The following is a 22,612-nucleotide window of genomic DNA, read 5'->3' as shown; positions in this document are numbered from 1 at the left end:
TGCTACAGGTAACTATTCCTCCTCCTTGGTATTTCTGGCTTTTTTTAAAAGTTTGCTGATTCTTTTATTATATATAATGAGATTTCAGGGAGTGAGACTGGTTCTAACTTAAGATATGTTGCCCAAAATACTCTCCTCGAACACTAACATTAAATGGTATCATTTACTTCTCACTTACCTCCAAAAGGCTGACAGGAAATCAATGTTAAATCGTATAATTGATGTTTCATATGAATATATATAGTTATGAGCCATTTCTCAGTAAGATTGCTCCTCAACTGAGACAAATGAGTGTATAAAATGTTATTACCACCTGGACGTGTGTTGTTAGATTTCCACTCCCCCTTTGTTTGAAACCTCTCCAATCCATGTTTTGCTTCATTCAAAATGACAAATAGATAGAAAGCAAGATAAACAGACAGGCTGCCTGAATTTATCAAGCACTATTAGAGCTGCATGCTTGGGAATGAATTGATTAACGTCATCACTTTTACCCAAGCATCTCTGGAATTGTTTTTACTAAACAAGATGATGGTGAAGGCATCATAGTCTACAAATGATATAAGGGAATCATGCAGAAGGCAGCCTAATATTGTGATTCAGGGATTATAGTTCTTTGAAAAAGATTATTGAAATTAGGTGTTTGCTTTGTTCAAGCAATTGAGAGAATGAGAAAAGAAAAGACTCCATAAAATATAATGCTGATGGGAAGGACAGGCAGTACAAGGCTTGTAGATATTCTTTCCTCTCAAAGGGGAACCTAAACACTCAGAGAATTGCAGAGCAACGGCATTTGTTGAGATTAATTCATTGTTTTCTACCTTTTTCTCTCCTTCTTTTTTGGGGCTTTCTGCACTATTTTGAGATGTGCTTATTTCTTCCTGAGGCTGTTGGTTCCTTCCATCCTGAGGTTAAACATGAAGTGCAGTTTCTGATATATGCTTTCCTCCCCCTGCTGTCTCATGGCCCCACCCTCCAATTTCTCAGTACTACCTACATTCAGTTTTGAAGGCAGAAGTTATTTCAGATTTTTAGGACCTATTTTGTTGCTGCTGCTGCTGTTTTGAGCTAGCACTAAAAATACAGTGGACCCTTGGTATCTGCTGAGGTTTGGTTTCAGCGACCCCAACCCCCACCCCCATGAATAGCAAAATCCATGAATGCACCCAATATCCATGGAAGAGCCACAGCGGTGACAGCTATGGTGCCCTTTCCGTGGTGCAAAAAGAAGCCACTTTTTGCAGCTTCTTTTTGCACCATGGACCTGTCGGGTTGGGAGCATGGCATGCTGTTGCCACACTCCCAACTCAGTGGTTCCAGAGGCAGCACAGAGTCACCTCTTAGGAGTGGTTTATCCAGCCCCTAGCACACTTAAAATGGATTATATCAAGTTGTCTAAGTGATTCAACTGTAGCAGCGTATGCTTATGTACAATGCCAAGTGCATGTGAAATACACATTCATATATGTGAAACACACATACCTACATATACTTTTGTGATCTGACGTTAGAATGGAGCTTTTGGTGGTGACTGGAGAGTGCAATAAAACACTCCCTTCCATGGTGTATTAACAAAGAAAGATAGCCTGCATATCTTTTGAATTGAATTCCTACCTCTCCCCCGCTCCTCCTGCACCTGAATAGAGTAATTCAAATTGCCTTGAATAAGACTCACACAATTATAATGAAAGGCTGATTCACTGTCACTTTTATTATATAAGCAAAAGGGCAAAAAATCCTGAATATTGCATTTCTCACTGAAGTGCCTGCACCATTACTTCTTTTTCAATGTATCTGCAAATTCTAACACCTCACTCAAGAAAACCAAAAATTTCATATGTTTAATGAACAGCAAGGAGCTCCCATCACATGCCTCGATTCAGCATTAGTTTACCTAAATGCAGAGGAGGGTAATCTTTTTTATGTCAAGAGCTATGGTCTAGAAATAGACATATTCATACACTCCTGGAGAGCATGGCCTTCAGTGCTTCTTAGCTTTTCTGAAATAATTTTATAGACTTGGTTATTAAAACTGAGTAAGGCTGGTCAGCGTAACCATGAAAAGGTCTGCTGTATCAAACTAACATCTAAACAGAATATATAAGTCCTGACATTTGATTCCTTGAGGCAGAGTAGCAAATGGCACCACTACCACTACCACCAGCACTATCCCATTTAATCTTCTGAAGTTGACTACGCTGTTGAATTTAGACTAGCAATGTGTAAGACAGACTTCATCTCATTTCAGGGTGCCATATTAAGGGCATGAATCCTATTTTCAATCCCAACTAAAGTATTGGGAATTACTTATATAGCCACACATCAATGATGCTCCAGTATTGTCAACTAAACAAGAGGTATTAAGACCAAAATGGCTGGCTAAATGGCAGACCTAAAACACTTCACCCTCTGCTATTTGAGGTGGCTGCCTCATATTTCCTAATGGTAGGGCCAGCCTTGCATAGAGAAACCCCACTTGAAATAAATATTTACTTTTAATATTTGATTTGATGTATATCTGACTTTTTCCCCATATGAGACACAAGGTGATCTAAACAAGAAGAAAAAATGGGAAGTACTTTCAGAGGCATGTGTATTGCCTCAATAACACATCCTGTTAGGTGTGTTACTGAGAAACAAACAGAAATTTGTGAGCATTGCCAGTGTGCAAAATATGCAGTTTACAAGTAACAGAAATGTACAAAGATTGGGAGAATAGAAGGAAGTGGATGGTTTCCTCCCCCCCCCCCCCATCTGTAAGTTTTTACCAGATGTGTCTGTGGCTAAATTTCATTTCTAAGATGTGAAACAGACACAGACACCATGGCTGAAAACTGAGGTTAAACACACAGTGCTATTTCTCACATATATGCATCTAAAAACTGGCTTTGTTCTATGCCTTTTCCAGCCCACACCAAATTCTATGGTTATTGTAAATATATGCAGATAGCAAATCTGTTTTTCTAGCGGGAGGGCAGTTGGTGGTGATGGAGGATGTCAAGTTGATTGATGTATCTGCCATACATTAGAGAACTGATGGAAATGTCAGGAAAAGCCATTGTGGCATAGTGAACAGAGTACTGGACTTTGACAAGGGAGATGTGGTTCAAATCCACAATCAGCCCAGAAACTTATTCACTCAGGGCTCAGCAACTTTATTTACCTTATAGGTTTGTGTCTAACCTACCTCATAGCAGAATAAATTCAAAGTTATATTGGCAGCAGAATTCTTTTCAAATATCCTTTCCCCTGCATCCCTTCGCTTTCCCTAGAATATAGCTTCTCGGTCTTCCAGAGCAGGTGGAGAAGGAAAATCACCCCATTCCAAGTCCTATAGTGGAAACCATACTACCAGAAGATGTGCACCATTGGATCCTCCTGAGCACAATGGTTTCATGGAAGAAAAGACATAAACCCATTTACAATCTCTTGTAAATCTCATAAATTGTCAAAGAATACTTGAAGCTGTGGCTGAAGTGAAGAATGTATAGTCCTCACTGGTCCCTTCAGTTTGAACATAAACAAATAGAACCTATAATATTTCTCTCTTCCAGCACTGTAACTCCATGTTGCTGTTTTGTTTTCAATACATTATATCAAATGTCATCCTGTGCCTCACAAAAGATCATGTTCCCCATACACTAACCACAAGCTGCCTCTGTGGGAAGGTCTATGCTTATCTTGATGACTTGCAAAACATTGGCCTCTTGCTAGTTTTGCCTTAAACAGAAATGACATCTGAAAGAATACTTCCTTGAAATATTGAACATACAGTACTTGCCTCACCAGATGAGCCAAAGGGGGGAAACCTGCTTGCCACAATCTCTATAGATGTCTAACCAATACCAAATCAAGATTCAAAATGAATGAGAAACTGCACAGAAGAAACTAGACTTCAAGGGGTGGTGTATATACAACTGAAGAAAGAGAAGAGCGAGGTAGCTTCGGACTGAGCTGTGAAGAGAAAAAAAATGGAGAATTCGTTGCTCTTATCCCCTACTTTAAATACCGCTTCAAAAATGAGGTCTCTGTGTAAAATTGTGAAATCTATTAATAAAGAAGGAGCAAAAACAGAAACAAAAAGCAGGTAAGAGGCTATGGTGATTGCTTTTTAAAGTGTGTCATTCTTTTTTTGTTTGTTTTTTTTCCTAAATATGAACAGTTTTGGGGATGTCACCATGCATTTTCAATGCTCATCTATGTAGAGCACAAATAACCTGTGAGATGGGACTCAAAAAAGATGGAGATGCCTGGATGATTTCAAAGGAGCCTTCACTGACCTTCTGTTTCATGTAATAAGCCACAGGGATGGATCATGAACTTGTTTCTTTAAGTACTGGCTCCCTGACAACACTGAGAGAGATCCAAAATGCATATTTGAGTTTTTATGTGTGTGGGGGGGGGGGGGGACACAGTTGTGGGTGTAAAATAAAGGCTAACTAATATATTGTTGAGGCCTAAATTTGCACTGCTTGGGGCCAACTTTGTCAGATATATAGCTAGATCTAGAAACATGACTATGGATGGGTGGGTCAGTGTGGACATAGATTAACTGTTTTTTACGGTACTGCAAGATAGTCTACTGTGAGGCATGCTTATTTCCTGTTGAAATCAACAGAGTTTAAATGCACCATACTCTACTGAACAGTGTTTGATATTAGCATGGAATGAAAAGGGAAAGAAAAAAAAGCAACAACAACAACAACAACAGAGGAAGAAATGGCTGCCCAGAGGAAGCAAGATGAGGGACATCTGGTGCTCTTTCTCCTTGCTGTTAGCACTGCTCAAGCATTTGGTGGCTGGCATCTTGTTAGTGGCAAACACATAAACCTAGGGGAGAAAGCAGGTAGATATGTGCCAATTGTGCTACAACCAGAAAGTATACAGTGTATATAGCTTTGGAAAACTATAGCACAATTTGCACATGTGTAGCTACAACATGAATTGGCTTGATTGTGCATGTGTTAATCAAGGGGCCTACTGCCCATCCTAGGAGCCCCTTGGCCAAGTTGTTCTCCTTCCTTACTGGCTGCAACTACACTACAGAATTAATACATGTTGACACCCCTTAACTGCCTTGGCAAAATGCTAGGGAATTCTGAAATTTGTACTTTTGTGACATATTTAACATACTATGTCAGGGAGCTCTGGTGCCACAACAAATTACAATCCCAGGATGGAACTATGACGGTTAAACGAGTGCCAAAGTGCTTTAATCTGCAGTGTGGCAGCAGCCATAGTCTACTGGTTGGGTTATTGCTCCAGAAACAAAGTCAGCCTGAGTGCTATATTAGTGGTGGCTTCATGGTTGTGGAATTACATTTCTCGAGAGAGAAAGGAGAGCAATGCCTTATCTGTTAGTGTGGCCATACAGAATGAGCTGAGAAGAAGATGGAAAGTCAAGAAAAGGAGTAGGAAAGCAGTGGGACATACATAGAACTGCTAAGGTCATCTTGTCTAATTTCTTTCCTACTCCATAGTATGCAAAGCCTTAGAGCCAATAGTTGCCAGAACAAAAATACTTAGTACTTGCACTTTTATTAAATAGAGAAACATGTTTTGTCCTGAGTTGAAAAGGAAGAATATCAAAGTGCTCATAGTTTTTGTCTCAGAACTCCAGTTTCCCTCTTTGTTTGTTTTAGTTCAGTCATAGAATGTCCTAAAAAGATTTAGATGCAGGATAATATATCGTGATGATGTTTATTTTTCATCTAACAGTCAGTGTCAGGGAACATGTTTTAAATTCAGTCAAAATATTTTTGTCTTTACTGCTGCTGTTATTTAGCTTCCTTTTTATCAAGACAGTTTGAAACCCCTGCATGGCACTTGGGTCACTTAGCTAAGTTTTTCAAACTGTGTAAGCCGAATGCACTATTATGTTGTAGCAGTTTTTATTGATGTACCAGTACTATCGATAGCCTGAAAAGGTGTCACTAAGAACTGGAAGTGTAATTCTTCACTTGGATCTAAAACACACTGCAGAAACAATCCAATTTGAGATTGCTTTAACTGCCACGGCTCAGTGCTAGGGAATCCTGGGAATTGCAGTTTATTTGGCACCAGAGCTCTCTGACAAAGTAGGCTAAATGTCTCTCAAAACTACAATTCCCAAAATTTCCTAGTATTGAGCCAAGGCACTTAAAGCAGTCTCAAACTGGATTATTTCTGCAGTGTGTTTTAGACCTCAGTTTCTTCTTGAAGGGAGCAATGAGTAATTTCAGCCATTTTCTTTCGAGTATGAGAAAGTCTTCAGAAACCACACAGTTTTGAAGGTTATTTGCTATTCAGGACTTATTCTGCACAAAATTCACACATGGTTGTTTTCTGCCGGAAAACATTTCTTGCACAGAATGCAGGATTTTTCTCAACAAAAACAATATTAATTCCTGGGCAGAAAATGCTATTTTTCTATGCAAATCAACCATGTGCAAATTTTATACACACTAAATCTCCAGTGACAGTTCTAAGGCTGTGATGGTAGACAAAATGACAGCACTGAACCCAGCAAAAATAAGAATCCTACCTCCATCAGGCCTCAGATTACTAGCATTTCAATGACTAAAAGCTTCAGTTGAGCATTTAGAAATAAAGTTTATGTATCTAAAGAAAAGAGACAGGCAAAGTTCCCAAGGGAATGCAAACACAGAAAATAGAAAAATTCTCACTGTGAATGGTTTCAGTGTCTCAGTCTCTGCAATGCTATAAGTTTGGGAACTGAAAACAATTTTCATTGTGAATAGCAGAATTCCTTTGTCAGGGAGAATGCCCTCATTTTCACACTATCCCTTTTCATACTGCTTATGGCCTTCTAAATTTTGTTAGAACATGACTTTCCACAGCCATTAGTCTTTCCTCTGTTGACTTTGCTTACGGGAGTTGAGATCCTACAACATTTTGAGGCCACAGGCTTCACACCCCTGAAGTAGAAGCAAAATACTAATAGACAAATGGCTGCACTGGATGTGAAGATCTTCCTTTTCAGGATTCCAACAGTGCAAATCATATGTACTGGAATTTCCCTAGCTAGCCTGTGGTTGGTTAGCATTCTGTGCTCATTGACTATGCTCAGGTTCCAAATGGACAACCACCATTTGTGATATTTTTTAAAGGCAGTTCTGTTCTTCTCCACCATCTCAGGGTTACCATAGGCCAGCTGATACTTCCCAGTTGTGTGACTTGTTGTTTTAGCTGCATAAGCAAGGCCATCATTTCCTTTATTTCTTAAGTTGGAAATAAAAGGATATGTATCTCTATATACAACAGTTCCTTGCACAATATTACTAATGAGTGTTCAAATGTCTGGGTGATATGTACAATTCTCATATGACCATTCAACACATGATAATTCAAAACATGCTGATAAAATTTGATCTGATATGAAATCGGCCCATCAAACAGTACAATGTGAAGGATTCAAGGCAAAGTGCCATGTGATCATAGTGGAACACATTTTCAACCAAGAAAAATGTTAAGACTGCCATCAGTATCAGTTACCAGGGATGCAGCAGACTGGCCTGCTGTTCTGATTGCATGTTTTTATTATTTATATTTGTTATCTTTCAATGAAATACGTTCCCAATTTTGTAGTGTAATTGGTTTAGTGAGTTTTGTAAAGTGGTTTAGTGAGTTTTAAACATTTGTCACCTGCTAGCTGAAAACCATGGACAGGGGTTTAATTGCATTACACTAACAGTTTTCAGGCAATAAAGCTGTAAATTACAATTCTGGTAAAGCAAGGTTTGCGGAAATGGTCCGTTTAAGGCCTATATGAACTCAGGCATATGAATTGTATAGCTCTTCAGTTATTCTTGGACTACAGCTCTCTGCCACTGGATTACCATTGCCCATACTGACCAAGACTTATGGGAGTAGAGATCCACCAATATCTGGAGGGCCATGTTTCCCAAAGCTAAACTAGTAGCACAACATCTTATCATAACAATAAGACTGAAGAATGACTGTTTTCAGTTGCAAATGGGCCTGGCAAGAAAATATTCCAGTGAGAGGTTCTTCTTTAGGATGAATGAAATATGAAATAGAATCTCAGCAGTTCCTATCCATTCCTCCGTCCTTCCCCTCCTAGCAGAATCATAGAATCATAGAGTTGGAAGAGACCACAAGAGTCATCCAATCCAACCCCCTGCCATGCAGGAACTCTCAATCAAAGCATACCCAACAGATGGCCATCCAGCCTCTGTTTAAAGACCTCCATGGAGGAAGAATCCACTACACTCCAAGGGAGTGTGTTCCACTGTTGAACAGCCCTTACTGTCAGGAAGTTCCTCCTAATGTTGAGTTGGAATCTCTTTTCCTGTAGTTTGCATCCATTGTTCCGGGTCCTATTCTCTGGAGCAGCAGAAAACAAACTTGCTCCCTCCTCAATATGACATCCCTTCAGATATTTATACAGGGTTATAATATCACCACTTAACCTTCTCTTCTCCAGGCTAAACATACCCAGCTCCCTAAGTCGTTCCCTCATAGGGCAGTTCTAGACCCTTCACCATTTTAGTTGCCCTCCTTTGGACATGCTCCAGTTTCTCAACATCCTTTTTGAATTGTGGTGCCCAGAACTGGACACAATATTCCAGGTGGGGCATGCCCAAAACAGAATAGAGTGGCACTATTATTTCCCTTGATCTAGAGACTATACAGTTGGCCCTCCATATAGACGGGCTTGCCTTCCACGGCTTTGAGCTTATGTGGAAGGCAAGCCCCGGCAGAAATAATGGGGCATATACTCACGCCATGCACCCCATGCACCGACATGAGCACATGCCCCATTATTTGCTGTGGGGCTTGAGCATATGCTCTTTTCCCCATACACATGTGTGTGTGTGTGTGTCCAGAATGGATCCCCCATGTATGGGGAGGGCGGATTGTACTTCTATTGATGCAGCCTAAAATCACATTGGCCTTTTTAGCTGCCGCATCACACTGTTGACTCATGTTCAACTTGTGGTCTACTTGGACTCCTAGATCCCTTGCACACATAGGAGCTTATCGCATGGGCTCTGGGGAATGGGCCCGGTGTGGAACGGAAGGGGGTGGAAAGGGAACAGAACGGGGATAAGCTCCATAGTCTTGTTCAGCCAGGTGTCCCCCATCCTATATATGTGCATTTCATTTTTCCGCCCTAAGTGCAGTATCTTACATTTCTCCGTGTTGAAATTCATTTTGTTAACTTTGGCTCAGTTTTCTAGTCTATTCAGGTCATCTTGAATTTTGGTCCTGTCCTCTGGAGTATTAGCTACTCCTCCTAATTTGGTGTCATCTGCAAATTTGAAAAGTATGCCCCCAATTCTGTCATCCAAGTCATTGATAAAGATGTTGAATAGTACTGGGCCCAGGACAGAGCTCTGTGGGACCTCACTGGTCACTTCTCTCCAGGATGAAAAGGAGCCATTGTTGAGCACCATTTGGTTTCAGCCAGTCAACCAATTGCAAATCCATTTAACAGTTACCCACATTTTACAAGCTTGTTTGCAATGGGCATTTAAATTCTTGGGGTGATAAAGATGATCATTATTTATCATAAACAATGATAATATGGTCGATAATAAATCAAGATGTAGTCATAGAAATCATTCTGTTTTGACATTGGCCCATCAAATTAGTTATTTAGTCATAAGCAAAATTCACATCAAAAAGTAATACTGTCACACCAGAACCCACACACCCCAAGAATGTGGTAATGTTTGCACTCATGTTCACTACAAAGACTACTAAAAAGTGTAGTAAGCTGTTATTTATTAATTGTTTATATTTTCTAAAGGCCCCTAAAATATAATTCCAAGTATTGATTTAGTGAGTTTTGTAAATTAGAAATTTCCAGACTGACGTTATGTAGATAGGTCTGATTGGTAATGTTCAAGTAATATACCTGGTAGTTATATTAGTCTTTTATTAAGGCGATGTTTGGAGAAATGTCCCATCTGTGTAATTAGATGGGACATAGACTAATTATTCTTGTGGGTATACGATCATGGCTGAAGACTCTAGCTCTGCTTTCTGTAGATGTTATGTACTCCTCGTTACATATAACTTTTAAAAGTTATATATAATAATGATAAGATGCCATTCTATTCTGAGTTTTGTCCACCTCTCCAAATAGTAGTCAAAGGAATTGTTGGGAGGGGGGGGGGCAAGAAAACCCTGAACAAGATGTGTTTTCTGTTAGTAGATGTTATGTGGTGGGGGAGAAGGAGAAGGACCAGCATTTTTATTTCAGGCACATGTTTTCTAGAATGTCTAGTTCTGTTTTACTCTACAGTGAAGGAGATTTCTTTTTAGTAAATTCAATTGCTGGGAGTCATGGCATATTTTCCTTTTCCTTTTATTTTATTTTTTAAATGGCATCAGAAGACCTTGGCCTTCTCTCTTTGAGATTACTAAGATTAGCTTTCCCTGCCTTTTGCCTGCAAACTAAATGCACAAGAGTGTCAAAATGAAAAGACTTTCATTTACCCTTTGCAGATGATTCAGTATGTAAATGTATGCAAAGGTGTAAGTGAGAAATTCATTACTCTCTATAGCGAACATGGGAGAAATAACATCAACATTAGTGAAATAGCATGTGAGAGGGAAATGACTGGCTTTTCGGGGACCTTTATATGCTGGCAAAATGGAAGTCGTTGCAAGTCTTTTGCAATAGTAATATTATGTGGGTTAAACTCTGTCTCTTAGGACGCAGGAAAAAAGGAACCGGCTGAGTCTTTTGCAGAAGTGTGAACTGCACCCAGATGTCAATCTGGACAAATTTGAGAAATTGACAAAAGCTTCAAGGTGAGCAGTGTGGGACAAAAAGTGGAAAAGCCAATGGCCAGGAAATAGTGATGTGTAGAATGCTTGTCAGTGTTAACATCCACATTGGGAAAGGAAGTTCTGACAAACTGCAATACTCTGTCTTAGAAAATAGTCTATTGCTGTTAAATTTTCAGTATGAACAAAAATTGTTTCTTCAAAACACTGGGGTTTGTGTGGGGGGAGGAGCCAATGATTTTGCACAGAAAGGGGTGTGTGTGTGTGTGTGTGTGAAGTACATGGTTTTTAGCATTAAAAAGTTGTGGCTGCTTTCAGAGGATCTGTTTACCCTCTGAAAAAAGCTCTCACCTTCCTGCAGATTGAGAAGGTAAAAATCTGCTACAAAATTGCTACTTTCAGCAAGACAGACTTATGGTTATGTACATGATGGGAAGGATACATTTCTTTGCATACCTTCAGTTATATCCTGAAATGGGCCAAACTTTATAGACTACATGGTGGCATTACTATTGTTAAGGTGAAGGACAAAATGAGAGGAAAGTCATGTCTAAGCAGTTGCCAATTGTGGGGCACAGACAAACTGAAACAATCTGAAAAGTTAGAGCAAAAGAGATATGGATTTTGAAGATTTCCACCACCCCAAAATTGTTCACCCAAAATTATTCTTGTAAGGATATTAAATTTTATAATCTGAAAGATAGACTAGTCCTATATCATGGGTGAGAATTATGTAGCCCTCCCAGTCAATGGTGATGGACTACATCTCCTAGGACTCCTAGCCAGCATAACCGATGATCAGAAATCTAGGTCTTCTCGGGCAGGTCGATACTGGCTCCCTGAGTATTCTGGCTCTGAGGCTGCCTCATATTTCCCTCCATTAACTGGACACTCACAGGTTGGATATGGGCTGTCAATTGCCTGGGCACAGGGCAGTGTGATAAGAACCGTCAGTGATGGTTACAACTCACCTGTATCTCAGAGGGGTTTTGGCATGCAATAATCAAGCCAAAAATCTCCCTGGAAGCCAAGATGACAAAATTTAGGCTGGTGTACTTCAGACACATCATGAGAAGGCATGACTCACTGGGAAAAACAATAGTACTAGAAAAGCTGGAAGGAAGAGAAAGAGAGGAAGGTCACAGGCTAAATGAATGGACTCTGTTAAGGGATGTGAATGTACAGGAACTAAGCAGAGTTGTGGAGGACTGGGCATCTTGGAGATTAATAATAATAATAATAATAATAATAATAATAATGTTTATTTATGTTTCCCACCTCTCCCATGGATCGAGGTGGGATTACATCATTAAAATGATACATAATACAAAATACCATCATTAAAACACTAATACTGAATTAATCATGGGTCAAATCTGACTTGGGGGCAGTTAACAACAACAACCTCTTAAGACTCCTTCCACCTCCTGTGTCTCTGCTTTTTCCCCCTCTTCAAACTGCCTACCTTTTTCATATTACCTCATATTGCCTGCATTTTCCCTCCATTTCCTTGTAGCCCAGAATGATTTCTCTCAGTCTTAATTTTACAACTTGCCTAAAAGAGCAAACAAAGGAATGGGATTTTTCTCCTTACCCTTACCCTTTTCTACTTGCCTTTTCGGCAAACTAAAAAACCAGAGTTCAGTAAACTCAATTCATGCTTTGACATATTTGATTTTTTAAAAAAGACCCCTCCTCCCCAATAAAATAGCATCCAGTCCTTCAGAAATAGCATGACATTTGAAAAATGTTCTTTGTCTGTAAACAAAGCAATGGGCTACATGTGTTAATATGGTTACTGGGCCATTGCTTTTGCATCTTTGTTTCCATATACCATAGAGCTTCCTGTGCACTGTTAAAAATAGCCTGTGGTCACCGAGACTTAGGCTCTATTTGAAACCACATCTCTGTAGAAACAGGTCATTTTAGCTTCCCAGCTTTTGTGTTTTCACGGTTTCAGAAAGACAGCTGCCCCCTTTGTCTTACGAACTTTACTTCACAGAATGCTTTAATTTTGCATAAAAGACAGGGGTCACAACAAAAAATAAGCAGGGGATAATACTTCAGTCTTTGGAATATTGGAAGTGAAGGGATGAGGGAGCAGAGATGGCTCTTTGTATAATTCAATAGGAAAAAAATGCCAACAAAATTAGACAATTTGTTCTTGAAGGCTAAAGGAAAGAGCTTTTTTACTTTTTTGTAAAACAATTTATTTTAGCACCTTGTGAAATATGACAAATTGTAAGCAATAGGAAGTAAACTGTGTTAAGAAATAGCTCACCTATACACACAAAACACATGACTGTTCTTTTTTTTCCCCCTGTCATTTGTAGTGAATCTCCTGACATGGTAAAGAAGTGGGGTGAATCTTTTGATAATTTGATTTCACACAAAGGTTAGTATTGAGTGTTTCTTCCTGGAATTATGCTTCACTGAAGTTCTATGTCCTTTCATTCATTTTGCAAGAAAACTCAAAACATTTTCATGTCAAAATGACTCATTATAATTATTCTTTTTGGGTGGAGGATTGACCATGTGCAAAAGTGAAGAACTCTATTCAGTCTGGGCCTTGCAATGACAAATTGATTGCTGTGGGAAATAGCTTTGAATTTTGATCATGACACCTGAAAAAACTGTGAAGTGACTGAACTTTTCCAGAAAACGATTCAGTGAGCCATGTTGCCCAAATACAAAGTGGAATTGTTAGATATGGCTCAGAGCTTAATGAATTATCAGTGATATGCAAAGCTTGAGCTAGTTTTTTTAGAGTTACTACTTGAAAATTCTATCAAGTGTTAGTGTTCACTGTGCAGCACAGTCTAGAAATGCTCAAGGATTATGTTCACTCCACAATATGAAGTCAACTGACCGGATCCACAACTCCAAGAGCAATTTGAAGGCTGGAACACAAGTTGTTGTTGTTATGTGCCTTCAAGTTGTTTCCAGTTTAGGGAAATCCTAAGGCAAACCTATCATGTGTTTTACTGTACTTGGCAAAATTTGTTCAGAAGAGGTTTGTCATTGGCTTCCCCTGAAGCTGAGAGCATGTGACTTACCCAGTGGGTTTTATGACTGAACTGGGAATTGAACCTTGGTCTCCACAGTTATAGTCAAACACTCAAATCATGCTGGCTCTGGAACACCAGTTACCATTTGAATTTCACAGTTCTCCACATTTTGCAGTGCAATCCTCACCTCAACACATGTGTAAAAGTGCATTAAAAATATATATTTTATGATATATAGTAATGCACAAAATGAAAACATCAAGGGGAAATACAATAGAAATGCAGATATGATAAGAAGGCATGTGTGTAAAGATGTATTTAAAGACAAGTTTCAATGTGGATTTAAAAAAAAAAGTTGCAGATCGGTTAAGAAACAGAATGGAACACACTTAGGAATATACGCAAAACTGATACAGCTCAGATATACTCATAGCCTTAACAACTAAAGGAGATGTTTGGAAAGGATGCTAAACATATAATATTTTCCTGAAAGGCAGAGGCAATTTTTTCAGCTTTTCCCTGCAATGTTTGTTTGTTTGATGCATTTATTTCCCACTTTTCTCTCAAAACTTTTGGATGGCTGTTCAAAATGAAAAGCCACTTCTGAAAGTTATGGACTAAGCTTCCTCATCTCCTTTAAGCCATGTAAACGGTATCATTGGCTGCACAAATATAACTAAAAGCATAGCTTATGAAGGACTGCAGTGATCTGATGTTGCTGAAAGAAAATTGGAAAACAGATGTTTATGTTAAAATTGCAGTCGGAAAAATGCAATTATGTTTTATTATCTATGAAAACTTGTATATATCTAACAATGCAGGCTAGTTTTCTTGTTTTTCATTTGTAGCTGGAGTCGATGTATTCACAAGATTCCTAAGAAGTGAGTTTAGTGAAGAGAACATTGAGTTTTGGATGGCATGTGAAGATTACAAGAAATGTAAAGATGATTCTCAACTTCCACTCAAAGCAAAGACTATTTATGAAACATTTATTGAAAAGGAAGCTCCAAAAGAGGTACAGTGAACATGATCCTATTACAAAATATGTTTTCTATTGGTTTGTGAAGAGAAAGTCATCAAACTTACTAAGACGTTATCTCCTTAAATACAGTGGCATTTACTTCTGAGTAAACATGCATACTAATGTTCGCCTTGAACTTAATGCCCAACCTTTGAAAACATGTCAGGAAAATTGTAGCACAAGCTCCACCAGCAGCATCAAAATGAAAGAGAAATTGTAATTTATCTGTCTGAGAACAATATCTGCCTATATTTGATGCTAGTAGGTAGGATTACTCCATCTGTTTGCTAAAACAATAATTCAGGTGCAATTGCTATGACGTTCAACCTATTACTATTACATTGGCAAGATTTCAGAGAATGAACCCAATGAATAAAACAAACCACCAGTTTAAATAGAGTAAAAAATCATAATACCTTCAGAGTAAAAAAATAATAATCATAAAGCTTTAAGCAGCTAAAAAAAAGACTGATTGCAGATTTGTTCCAAAAGGCAGTATTAAAGATGAAATATTAGTGATATATCACACACTTGATATATTGATCCAGGTTTTCATCCACTTTCTACCAACAAAATGGCCATCGTTGTGTCAGATAGGCTATGCGTAAACTGTGGAGCCAGGGCCGGTATATTTACAAACTGTTTTCTGGTTCTTATGGAATAATTAATTGCTGGCATCTTGTTAGTGAGTTACAATAGTGTAAGTCTAATTTATGCTATTGTAATATACTTTTAGGTCATCCCAAAGAATTGAATTCTTTACTGAGTGCTCAGAGATTAAATCCCTCCCCCAAAACATAAACCCCTGTAAAGTGATGTAGCCCTCCCAATACAGCCATTTCCTTGTTGTTGGTACTCAAAGGGATCAACAGTTATAAGTGCAGCTATTTTCTAGCTGGACATGGAACAGGGACCTCCTGAAGATCCTTGGGAAGTTCTGGCAGATGCCTATTACTTCAAGTACAGGAAAATAGCTGGACACAGCTCCACTGATCTCCTACACTCTCCAGCAAAAAGAAAATAGTTCTGCTGGGAGGAATGCATAACTTTGAAGGCAGATTTTGGTGGGGTAACACTTGGGTACATCTCTCCAAGACATAGCAACATGCCACCTGTATTTCTCCATAGACAGCCAATATGTTAGGCTAAGGAGATTACTACATGTGGCTTTTAATCCATAGTTACAACTGGAAAAAGTGTCTTTGGCAATACTTATTGCATGATGCCACCTCTGACTCACAGCTGCTGTGTCTCCAAAGTGTGGTTAGAGCATCCCTTTTCATTGATGGGAAAAACTGTAAATAGGGCAAGTTCCAATGTGTAAAATATTGCTGCTGGGGCAGCTGCAATATTGGCAATCATGTGGTGTCAATGTCTCCTCTTCTCCTCCTGTTTACCCTTCTTCTCATTATTCCAATCAACTCTATACAAAAAGCAAAAGATTTCCCAAGGAAACTGAGATCAGACAAAGAAAGGGACTTGCAAGGACGGGAAAGAATGAAAACAAGAGCTGAAAGGAGGAAAGAAGCAACGGACAAGTACTAAAATGAAGGAGGAGGAAGAGGAGGAGGAGAGGAGGAGGAGTTGGTGCATGAGACCCTGGAATCCGAAAGTGAAAAATCAAAGGGTGAAGAAGAAGCAGGCGGTGAAGAAGTAGGAGCAATTGGATATTAATTATATAATTTAAAATTGTATAACAACAAGAGGAGATCAAAAAGGCTTTCTCAAAGTTTTATTTGAACTTATACAGTAAGGAATATATAGATTTGCAAGCAATAAGAGATTATTTGGATATACAAAAGACTCAGCATATAAATGAGAAATATCATATAATAATGAGTGCTGCTTACACTATTAATGAAACAGAAGAGGTAAAAAAGAGATTAAAAATAAAGAAAGCTTTAGGACCAGATGGATTTATTGCCTGGTACTATATGAAATTTTATGAGGAGATAAAAATACCATTACAAAGAACATTAAATGATATGAAACATGGAAAAATGCTAACATCATACTGATATTAAAAGAAGAAAGAGATGAAAAGTTTGTCAATAATAATAATAATAATAATAAATTTTTATATATGTTTCCCTACCTCTCCCATTGGATCGAAGTGGGGTTACAGACTAAAAAAACATTACAAAATTGTTATAAAATATAAAACAGTACAAAAATACAATCTCTATTAATACTCGCTCATAACATATCACATACATATCCAGGGTAAGGCAGAGGATCGATAACAGCCAGCATGAATAACTTTATTCTTCAGGAGGAAAAGCTTGACGAAAGAGAACGGTTTTGAGTCTCTTTTTGAATGTATCCATTATAAGATAATGGCAACCATTTTGGCAGAAATACTAAAAAGGGTAATTGCAGAGTATATAAATGAAGCTCAAGCAGGATTTCTCCCTTCTAGACAGATGAAGGAAATATAAGATTAATTCTGGATGTATTGGAATATTATGAAAGACATAATGATAAAAAGTTGGGACTAATATTTGTTGATGCTGAAAAGGCCTTTGACAGTGTGAACTGGAGTTGCATGATAGAAATATTGACATGGATGGAAATGAGGACAAATTTTGTGTCCTCGATAAGAATATATTAAAAACAAATGGCTCAACTAATTGTAAATGGTAATAGAACCATTACTTTTGCCATCAAAAAAGGAACCAGAGAAGGATGTCCACTATTTTTATTTTGAAGTATTTCTATATTGAGTAGCGAAAAACCGATTCTAGAATGGCAAACATGTTTAAGGAAGTTTATTTGGAACAATAAGAAATCAAGGATAAACTGGAAAACTATGATAAGACAAAAAGAAGGAGGGAGAGGAGGTATCCCAGATTTAAAATTATATTATCAAGCAAGTGTACTAAATTGGATTGCCAACTGAATTGTACTAGGCAGAACTAAATTATTGAACTTGGAAAGATTCGACAATCAATTTGGTTGGCACACATACATTTGGTATGGGAAAACATCTGTCCATAGTGAATTTTGGCACCACGTTGTTAAAAAAAAAAAGCTTTATTAAGAGTCTGGGAGAACTTTAAGAAGAAAACTTACAGAAGGAAACCTCTTTGGGTGTCATCACAAGAAGCATTCATTGGAAGATGAAAAAAGGTTGATCAATGGCTTACTTATAAAGACATATTGGATCAAGTCCACCCAAATAAGTATGAAATCAGAAAAATAAATGAATCAGCTTGACCCCAAAATGCATTGGTTTCTATATTTACAATTAATAGCAAGATTTCGGATGAATAAAAAAATTGAAGAATTTGAACATGAAACTTTGGTAATAGATAAAATTTTGTTTGATCCAAGGAAAAGAACATCGAATTTATATAAATTTCTAAGGAAAAGAGAACAGGAAGATGCTTTGATATCAGATGAGATGATAAAATGGGCATCAGATTGTGATTGAGTGATTGGACTAGAGAGTTGAAGTTATGCTAGAAATAGAACAAAATGTACAAGTGCACTGGACTTGAGGGAGAATTATTTTAAAATGGAGCATAGGTGGTATTTGACACCAAGCAAATGCCATCTAATGAATGTTGGAAATGGCAAGGGAAGGGAGGTACATGGTTCCATATGTGGTGGAGATGCCCAAAATTAAAGGTCTTTTGGGAAAAGATACACATAACGATTGAAAAGATACTCAAAATAAACTATGAATTGAGACCAGAAATCTATCTACTCAATATGTTAAATAAGATCTCATTTCATGTAGAAAGGAAACACTGAAGAATTTTACTTTATATGGCTATGGCGGCAAGACTTTTGGTAGCACAAAAAATGGAAAAAGAATGAACTTCCCATAATAGATGATTGCGTACTAAAATAATCGGAAATGATAGAAATTGATATTTTGACAGCTCGTCTCAATCAGAAGTATGTGAACATAATTGAGAAAGAATGGCTTCCAATAAATGAGATGTACAAGAATAGATGGATTTAAATTATAGGTAGAGTATTAGGATGAGAGAGAAATAAGGTGAACATGGAGGGGGAAGAAAAATCCCTTGCATCTTGCATGAGTATAAAACTTTGCATGAGTATAAAACTTTGTGAGTACTGTAGATATATGGGATTATATCATAAAAGAACAATAAATTTAAATAGACTTGGTTGGGAAGAAAGGATGACCTTGCAAGAGACATTGAGGAAGTAGTGTTTTAGGGGTAGTGTTTTATGTTATTAAGTAAATTCTAATGTACTATACATTATTGGAAAGATATGCATATGTTTGAAGAAAAATAAAGTTTTTTCTTTTAAAAAAAACTTAAATTGAATTGGCAGAACTCCAAAATTGCATGAAAGGGGGGAAATAAAAATAAAATTAAAAATTAGCTGCCAGGGCACAATAGTGGGAGAGGGCTGTTGTCCTCATGTTGTACTTATGGGCTTCCTTAGTCTGGACACTGTGGAAGACATGTTGATCAATTAAATGGATCCTTGTATTAAACCAGAAGAACTCTGTCTCTGATCATGAGCTACATGTCTCTTTGGTTTGGGCAACATCCCTGGAACCATTTTTTACAACATTTCCATAACTGACCACCACATGACTCCTTCAGTCTGTGGTTGCCACCAGAAAATACTACCTCTCTTACTACTGGATCTAGAACTTGGTAAAAGGATTCTTTTTCAGAGGACACACATTATCCCTACATCTCATTACAATGATCTACTCAGCACATTATCTACAAATCCAATTACAATTATTTACTGAGAACATTTGTAACCTTTGGCTAAAGCAAGTTTAAATAATGATGCAAATCTGGTGAACCCTTCCACAGCACAGGAGAAAGGTGATAAATACCTGAGACACAAGTTTAATCGTGTTTTTACTACATATACTATCCCAAGGAACCTGATCAGATTACTGTTTTATTTTTTTTATTTTTTATCATTAACTGGGTGCTGGAGGGGGTGCAAAATGAAACCCTGCTGAAAGATTATGTACTAAGATATTTCTCTGAATTTTCAAGACAGGATTAAGATTTAGAGGAGTTCAGGTCTAATATGAAATGATCCGGGAGCAACACTAAATTGTGTCACATTTCATTGTTCTCAAAGCATTCTGGAAAATGTGACTGTTCAGAAGTAGTATGAGACATTCACCACAGCTACCTACCAGAAACACATCCTGGAAAGCGTTTCCAGTGATATTTTATTTTTCTTCCAAGGAATTCTGGAAAGTTCAGCTACCTAGATGCTGTGAAGAAATTGTGCTGCAATGAGCAGTGAAAGCCCTAAAAAATTGGGTGGATTAAAAAAAATTCTTTGGTCAATTTATAAGGCCTTAATTTGACCAGGAAAAAACTCTGGATCAGCTCATAATGTTAACCAAAAGGAGCAGCAACCTTAAATTGAATATGATGGCCAAATTGTCCCTATCCCAGATTTCTACCAAGTTATCCCTGTTTTCATAAGGGGAATAATGTTTTGAATGAATTAAGAGAGGAGAAATTTCATCTCATTTGTAAAAATCACATTGACAATAAGTTGGTTAAGCCATCTTACTCATTGTTTGTAAATCTTGGGAAATGCCATCAGATATCTTTGCTTTATCAAGTGCTGTTTTCCCCTTTACTTTTTACCTAGGTCAACCTTGACTTTAACACCAAAGCTTGTACCAGTGAGAGCATGAAACATCCAATACTCAACACCTTTGATGCTGCACAGAACAAAATATATGCCCTAATGGAGCAAGACAGTTATCCACGTTTCCTGAGGTCCAACCTTTACTTAGACATGCTCCATGGCCGACCACATGGCTGCTCTGCTCTTAGAAGGCGATCACGGTCATTTACCTTCAATGAATTCAAAGATGCCCAACCAGACTTTTCCATCTGGATGTAATTTTTTTTAAAAAAATCTCCCCTTGACTCTGCTGCAATACAGAAACTTTACCACAGGTGGCTTATGTAACTCTAGCTTCAGCAGTTCCCATGGACTTATGTCTACTGTCACTTGGTCATAAGCAGATCCAGAAACTTTAGTTTCCCTGCAGGGATGGCAAACAGATTTTTTTTATTCTCAGATCCACCTTGTACCTGGACATAATGTATCTGGCCACCATTTAGCAACAAAGGTCTTTTGGTTATAAAGAATGTGCTATACACTCATACATGTTTTTAAAATACTGCTATACCCTCAGACATGTTTTTGAAATATGTGTTCCAGAGCCCTACCCCCATGGATAGAAAAAGTGTGGAACTTCAAGTTCCATATTGTCAATATACATGTGACATGCATGTGACTGTATTGGCATGGCCATGTGCAAACACCGTCATTAGCAATAATGGGGTGGGGCCATCTGTGGATACTCAAATCCACAGATGTCTACAGTCCTAAAATCAGTCACCTGGGATTAAAGCTCTTTGAACTCAATGTATTTTACTTCTAAGTAAGCAAGGATGAGTTTTGCATGCAGATGCTCCCAGGTTAAATCTCTGACATTCCCTGTCATTCTCATGTAGGGCAGGGAAATTTCCTATTTGTATCTCTGGAAAAGTGTCAGTGCCAGTGCACTGTTGTTGACAAATATACTGGACCAAATAGATCAATAGTCTGATTCAGTGTAAAAGAGTCCCATACCTTGATCCATGCTTGGGATCAAACATTGATCAGAATGGGGACTGCAGTCAAGAAATAACAAGACTACAGTCTTGTCTAGTTTTTTCATTGCTGTCCTTCCTATTTCTGAAGAATAAAGATATACACCTGAGCACTAAAGTTAGAATCATCCAATCCATTGTATTCCCAATCATCATATGTGGACATGAGAGTCGGACAGTGAAGAAAGTGAATAAAAAGAAAATCAACTCATTTGAGAAGTTGTGCTGGAGAAGGGTGCTAAGAATAACATGGACAGTCAAAAAGATAAACAATTGGGTCCTTAAACAGATCAAGCCTGAACTCTCCCTGGAAGCTAAGATGACCAAACTGAGGCTGTTGTAGTTTGGCCACATCATGAAAAGGCATGAACCATTGCAAAAGACAATAATGCTAGGAAAGGTAGAAGGCAAGAGAAGGAGAGGAAGACCACAGGCCAGATGGCTGGACTCAATCAGGGAGGTCATGGGCCTGGAAGCAGAGCAGTGGAGGATAGGAGAACTTGGAGATGTCTGAGACACAGATTCACCAGGACAGCTAACAACAACATCAAATAGGAAAATGGGAAAGGATGGCAAAAAGAGAGGACTGCTTAAAATGCTGCCATGTTCAGCCAGGTAAACTATAGGCAATATGCAGCCATGGGAATTAAATAATGATTTCTTGATATAGGGCCATATTGGGAACCATTTGAATAAGAAAACTGATCGTGTCAATTAAGGATATGTTAAGGATGAAATAATCAGCACAAAGATTGTTCAGAGTTTAGATTCAGATGCAGATGGAGGGCACAACTGAGCCTGGCCTTTGTAGAGATGTGAAAGTGCTGGCTGTTTCCCTGGGATCTATGTGGCTCCAATGAACTTTGATGGTTTGTCAGTGTGGTTAAACTATGCCTTCACTCATGTTCAGTCTCAGCATTTGTAAATAAATGGCAGTATTACAAAATGTAATACATTTTCAGTGGCCTCCTTTAAAAGGCAACTCAGCAAGTGATAAAGCTTCATTGCTCAAACAAGTGGGTGAGCAGAAGGCTATAATAATGTGGTTGAAGTTCTGAAACAGTTCCAAAAACAATAGCTCCTTTCCGCACACATGTCGGCTTGACTGTTGGGATGGGTTGGCTTTTTTGCTGTAGAAGATCAGACTTGCTGAAACAAAATCAGCCCATTTGGTTGGGACAGTTCCT

The 22,612-nt window shown here is 38.2% G+C and overlaps 1 protein-coding gene across 2 annotated transcripts; it reads left to right on the top strand.

Annotated features, from left to right (window-relative positions):
- Window positions 1–3,712: 3,712 nt before the first annotated feature.
- Window positions 3,713–21,716, top strand: RGS18 (regulator of G protein signaling 18). Of its 2 annotated transcripts, XM_042461256.1 has the most exons (5): window positions 3,713–4,087; window positions 10,687–10,785; window positions 13,095–13,156; window positions 14,618–14,784; window positions 20,410–21,716. In XM_042461256.1, exons 1-5 carry the CDS (start codon window positions 3,972–3,974, stop codon window positions 20,665–20,667), a joined length of 702 nt encoding a protein of 233 aa, XP_042317190.1. In that variant the 5' UTR covers window positions 3,713–3,971; the 3' UTR covers window positions 20,668–21,716. The 2 variants fall into 2 exon arrangements, with proteins under 2 accessions (XP_042317190.1, XP_042317192.1); XM_042461258.1 differs by lacking the exons at window positions 3,713–4,087; window positions 13,095–13,156.
- The last annotated feature ends 896 nt before the right edge of the window (window positions 21,717–22,612 follow it).

The sequence above is a fragment of the Sceloporus undulatus genome, chromosome 4, assembly GCF_019175285.1.
Source record: "Sceloporus undulatus isolate JIND9_A2432 ecotype Alabama chromosome 4, SceUnd_v1.1, whole genome shotgun sequence".
NCBI classification, from domain to species: domain Eukaryota; kingdom Metazoa; phylum Chordata; class Lepidosauria; order Squamata; family Phrynosomatidae; genus Sceloporus; species Sceloporus undulatus.
Note: the sequence above shows the minus strand (reverse complement) of the source record. Positions and strands in the feature narration are given on the sequence as shown.

Coding starts and splice junctions, on each gene's coding strand:
- RGS18 (XM_042461256.1), top strand. CDS start 3,972: ATGGAGAATTCGTTGCTCTTATCCCCTACTTTAAATACCGCTTCAAAA. Junction 4,088..10,686: donor AAAACAGAAACAAAAAGCAG/GTAAGAGGCTAT, acceptor TCTGTCTCTTAG/GACGCAGGAAAAAAGGAACC. Junction 13,157..14,617: donor TAATTTGATTTCACACAAAG/GTTAGTATTGAG, acceptor TTTCATTTGTAG/CTGGAGTCGATGTATTCACA.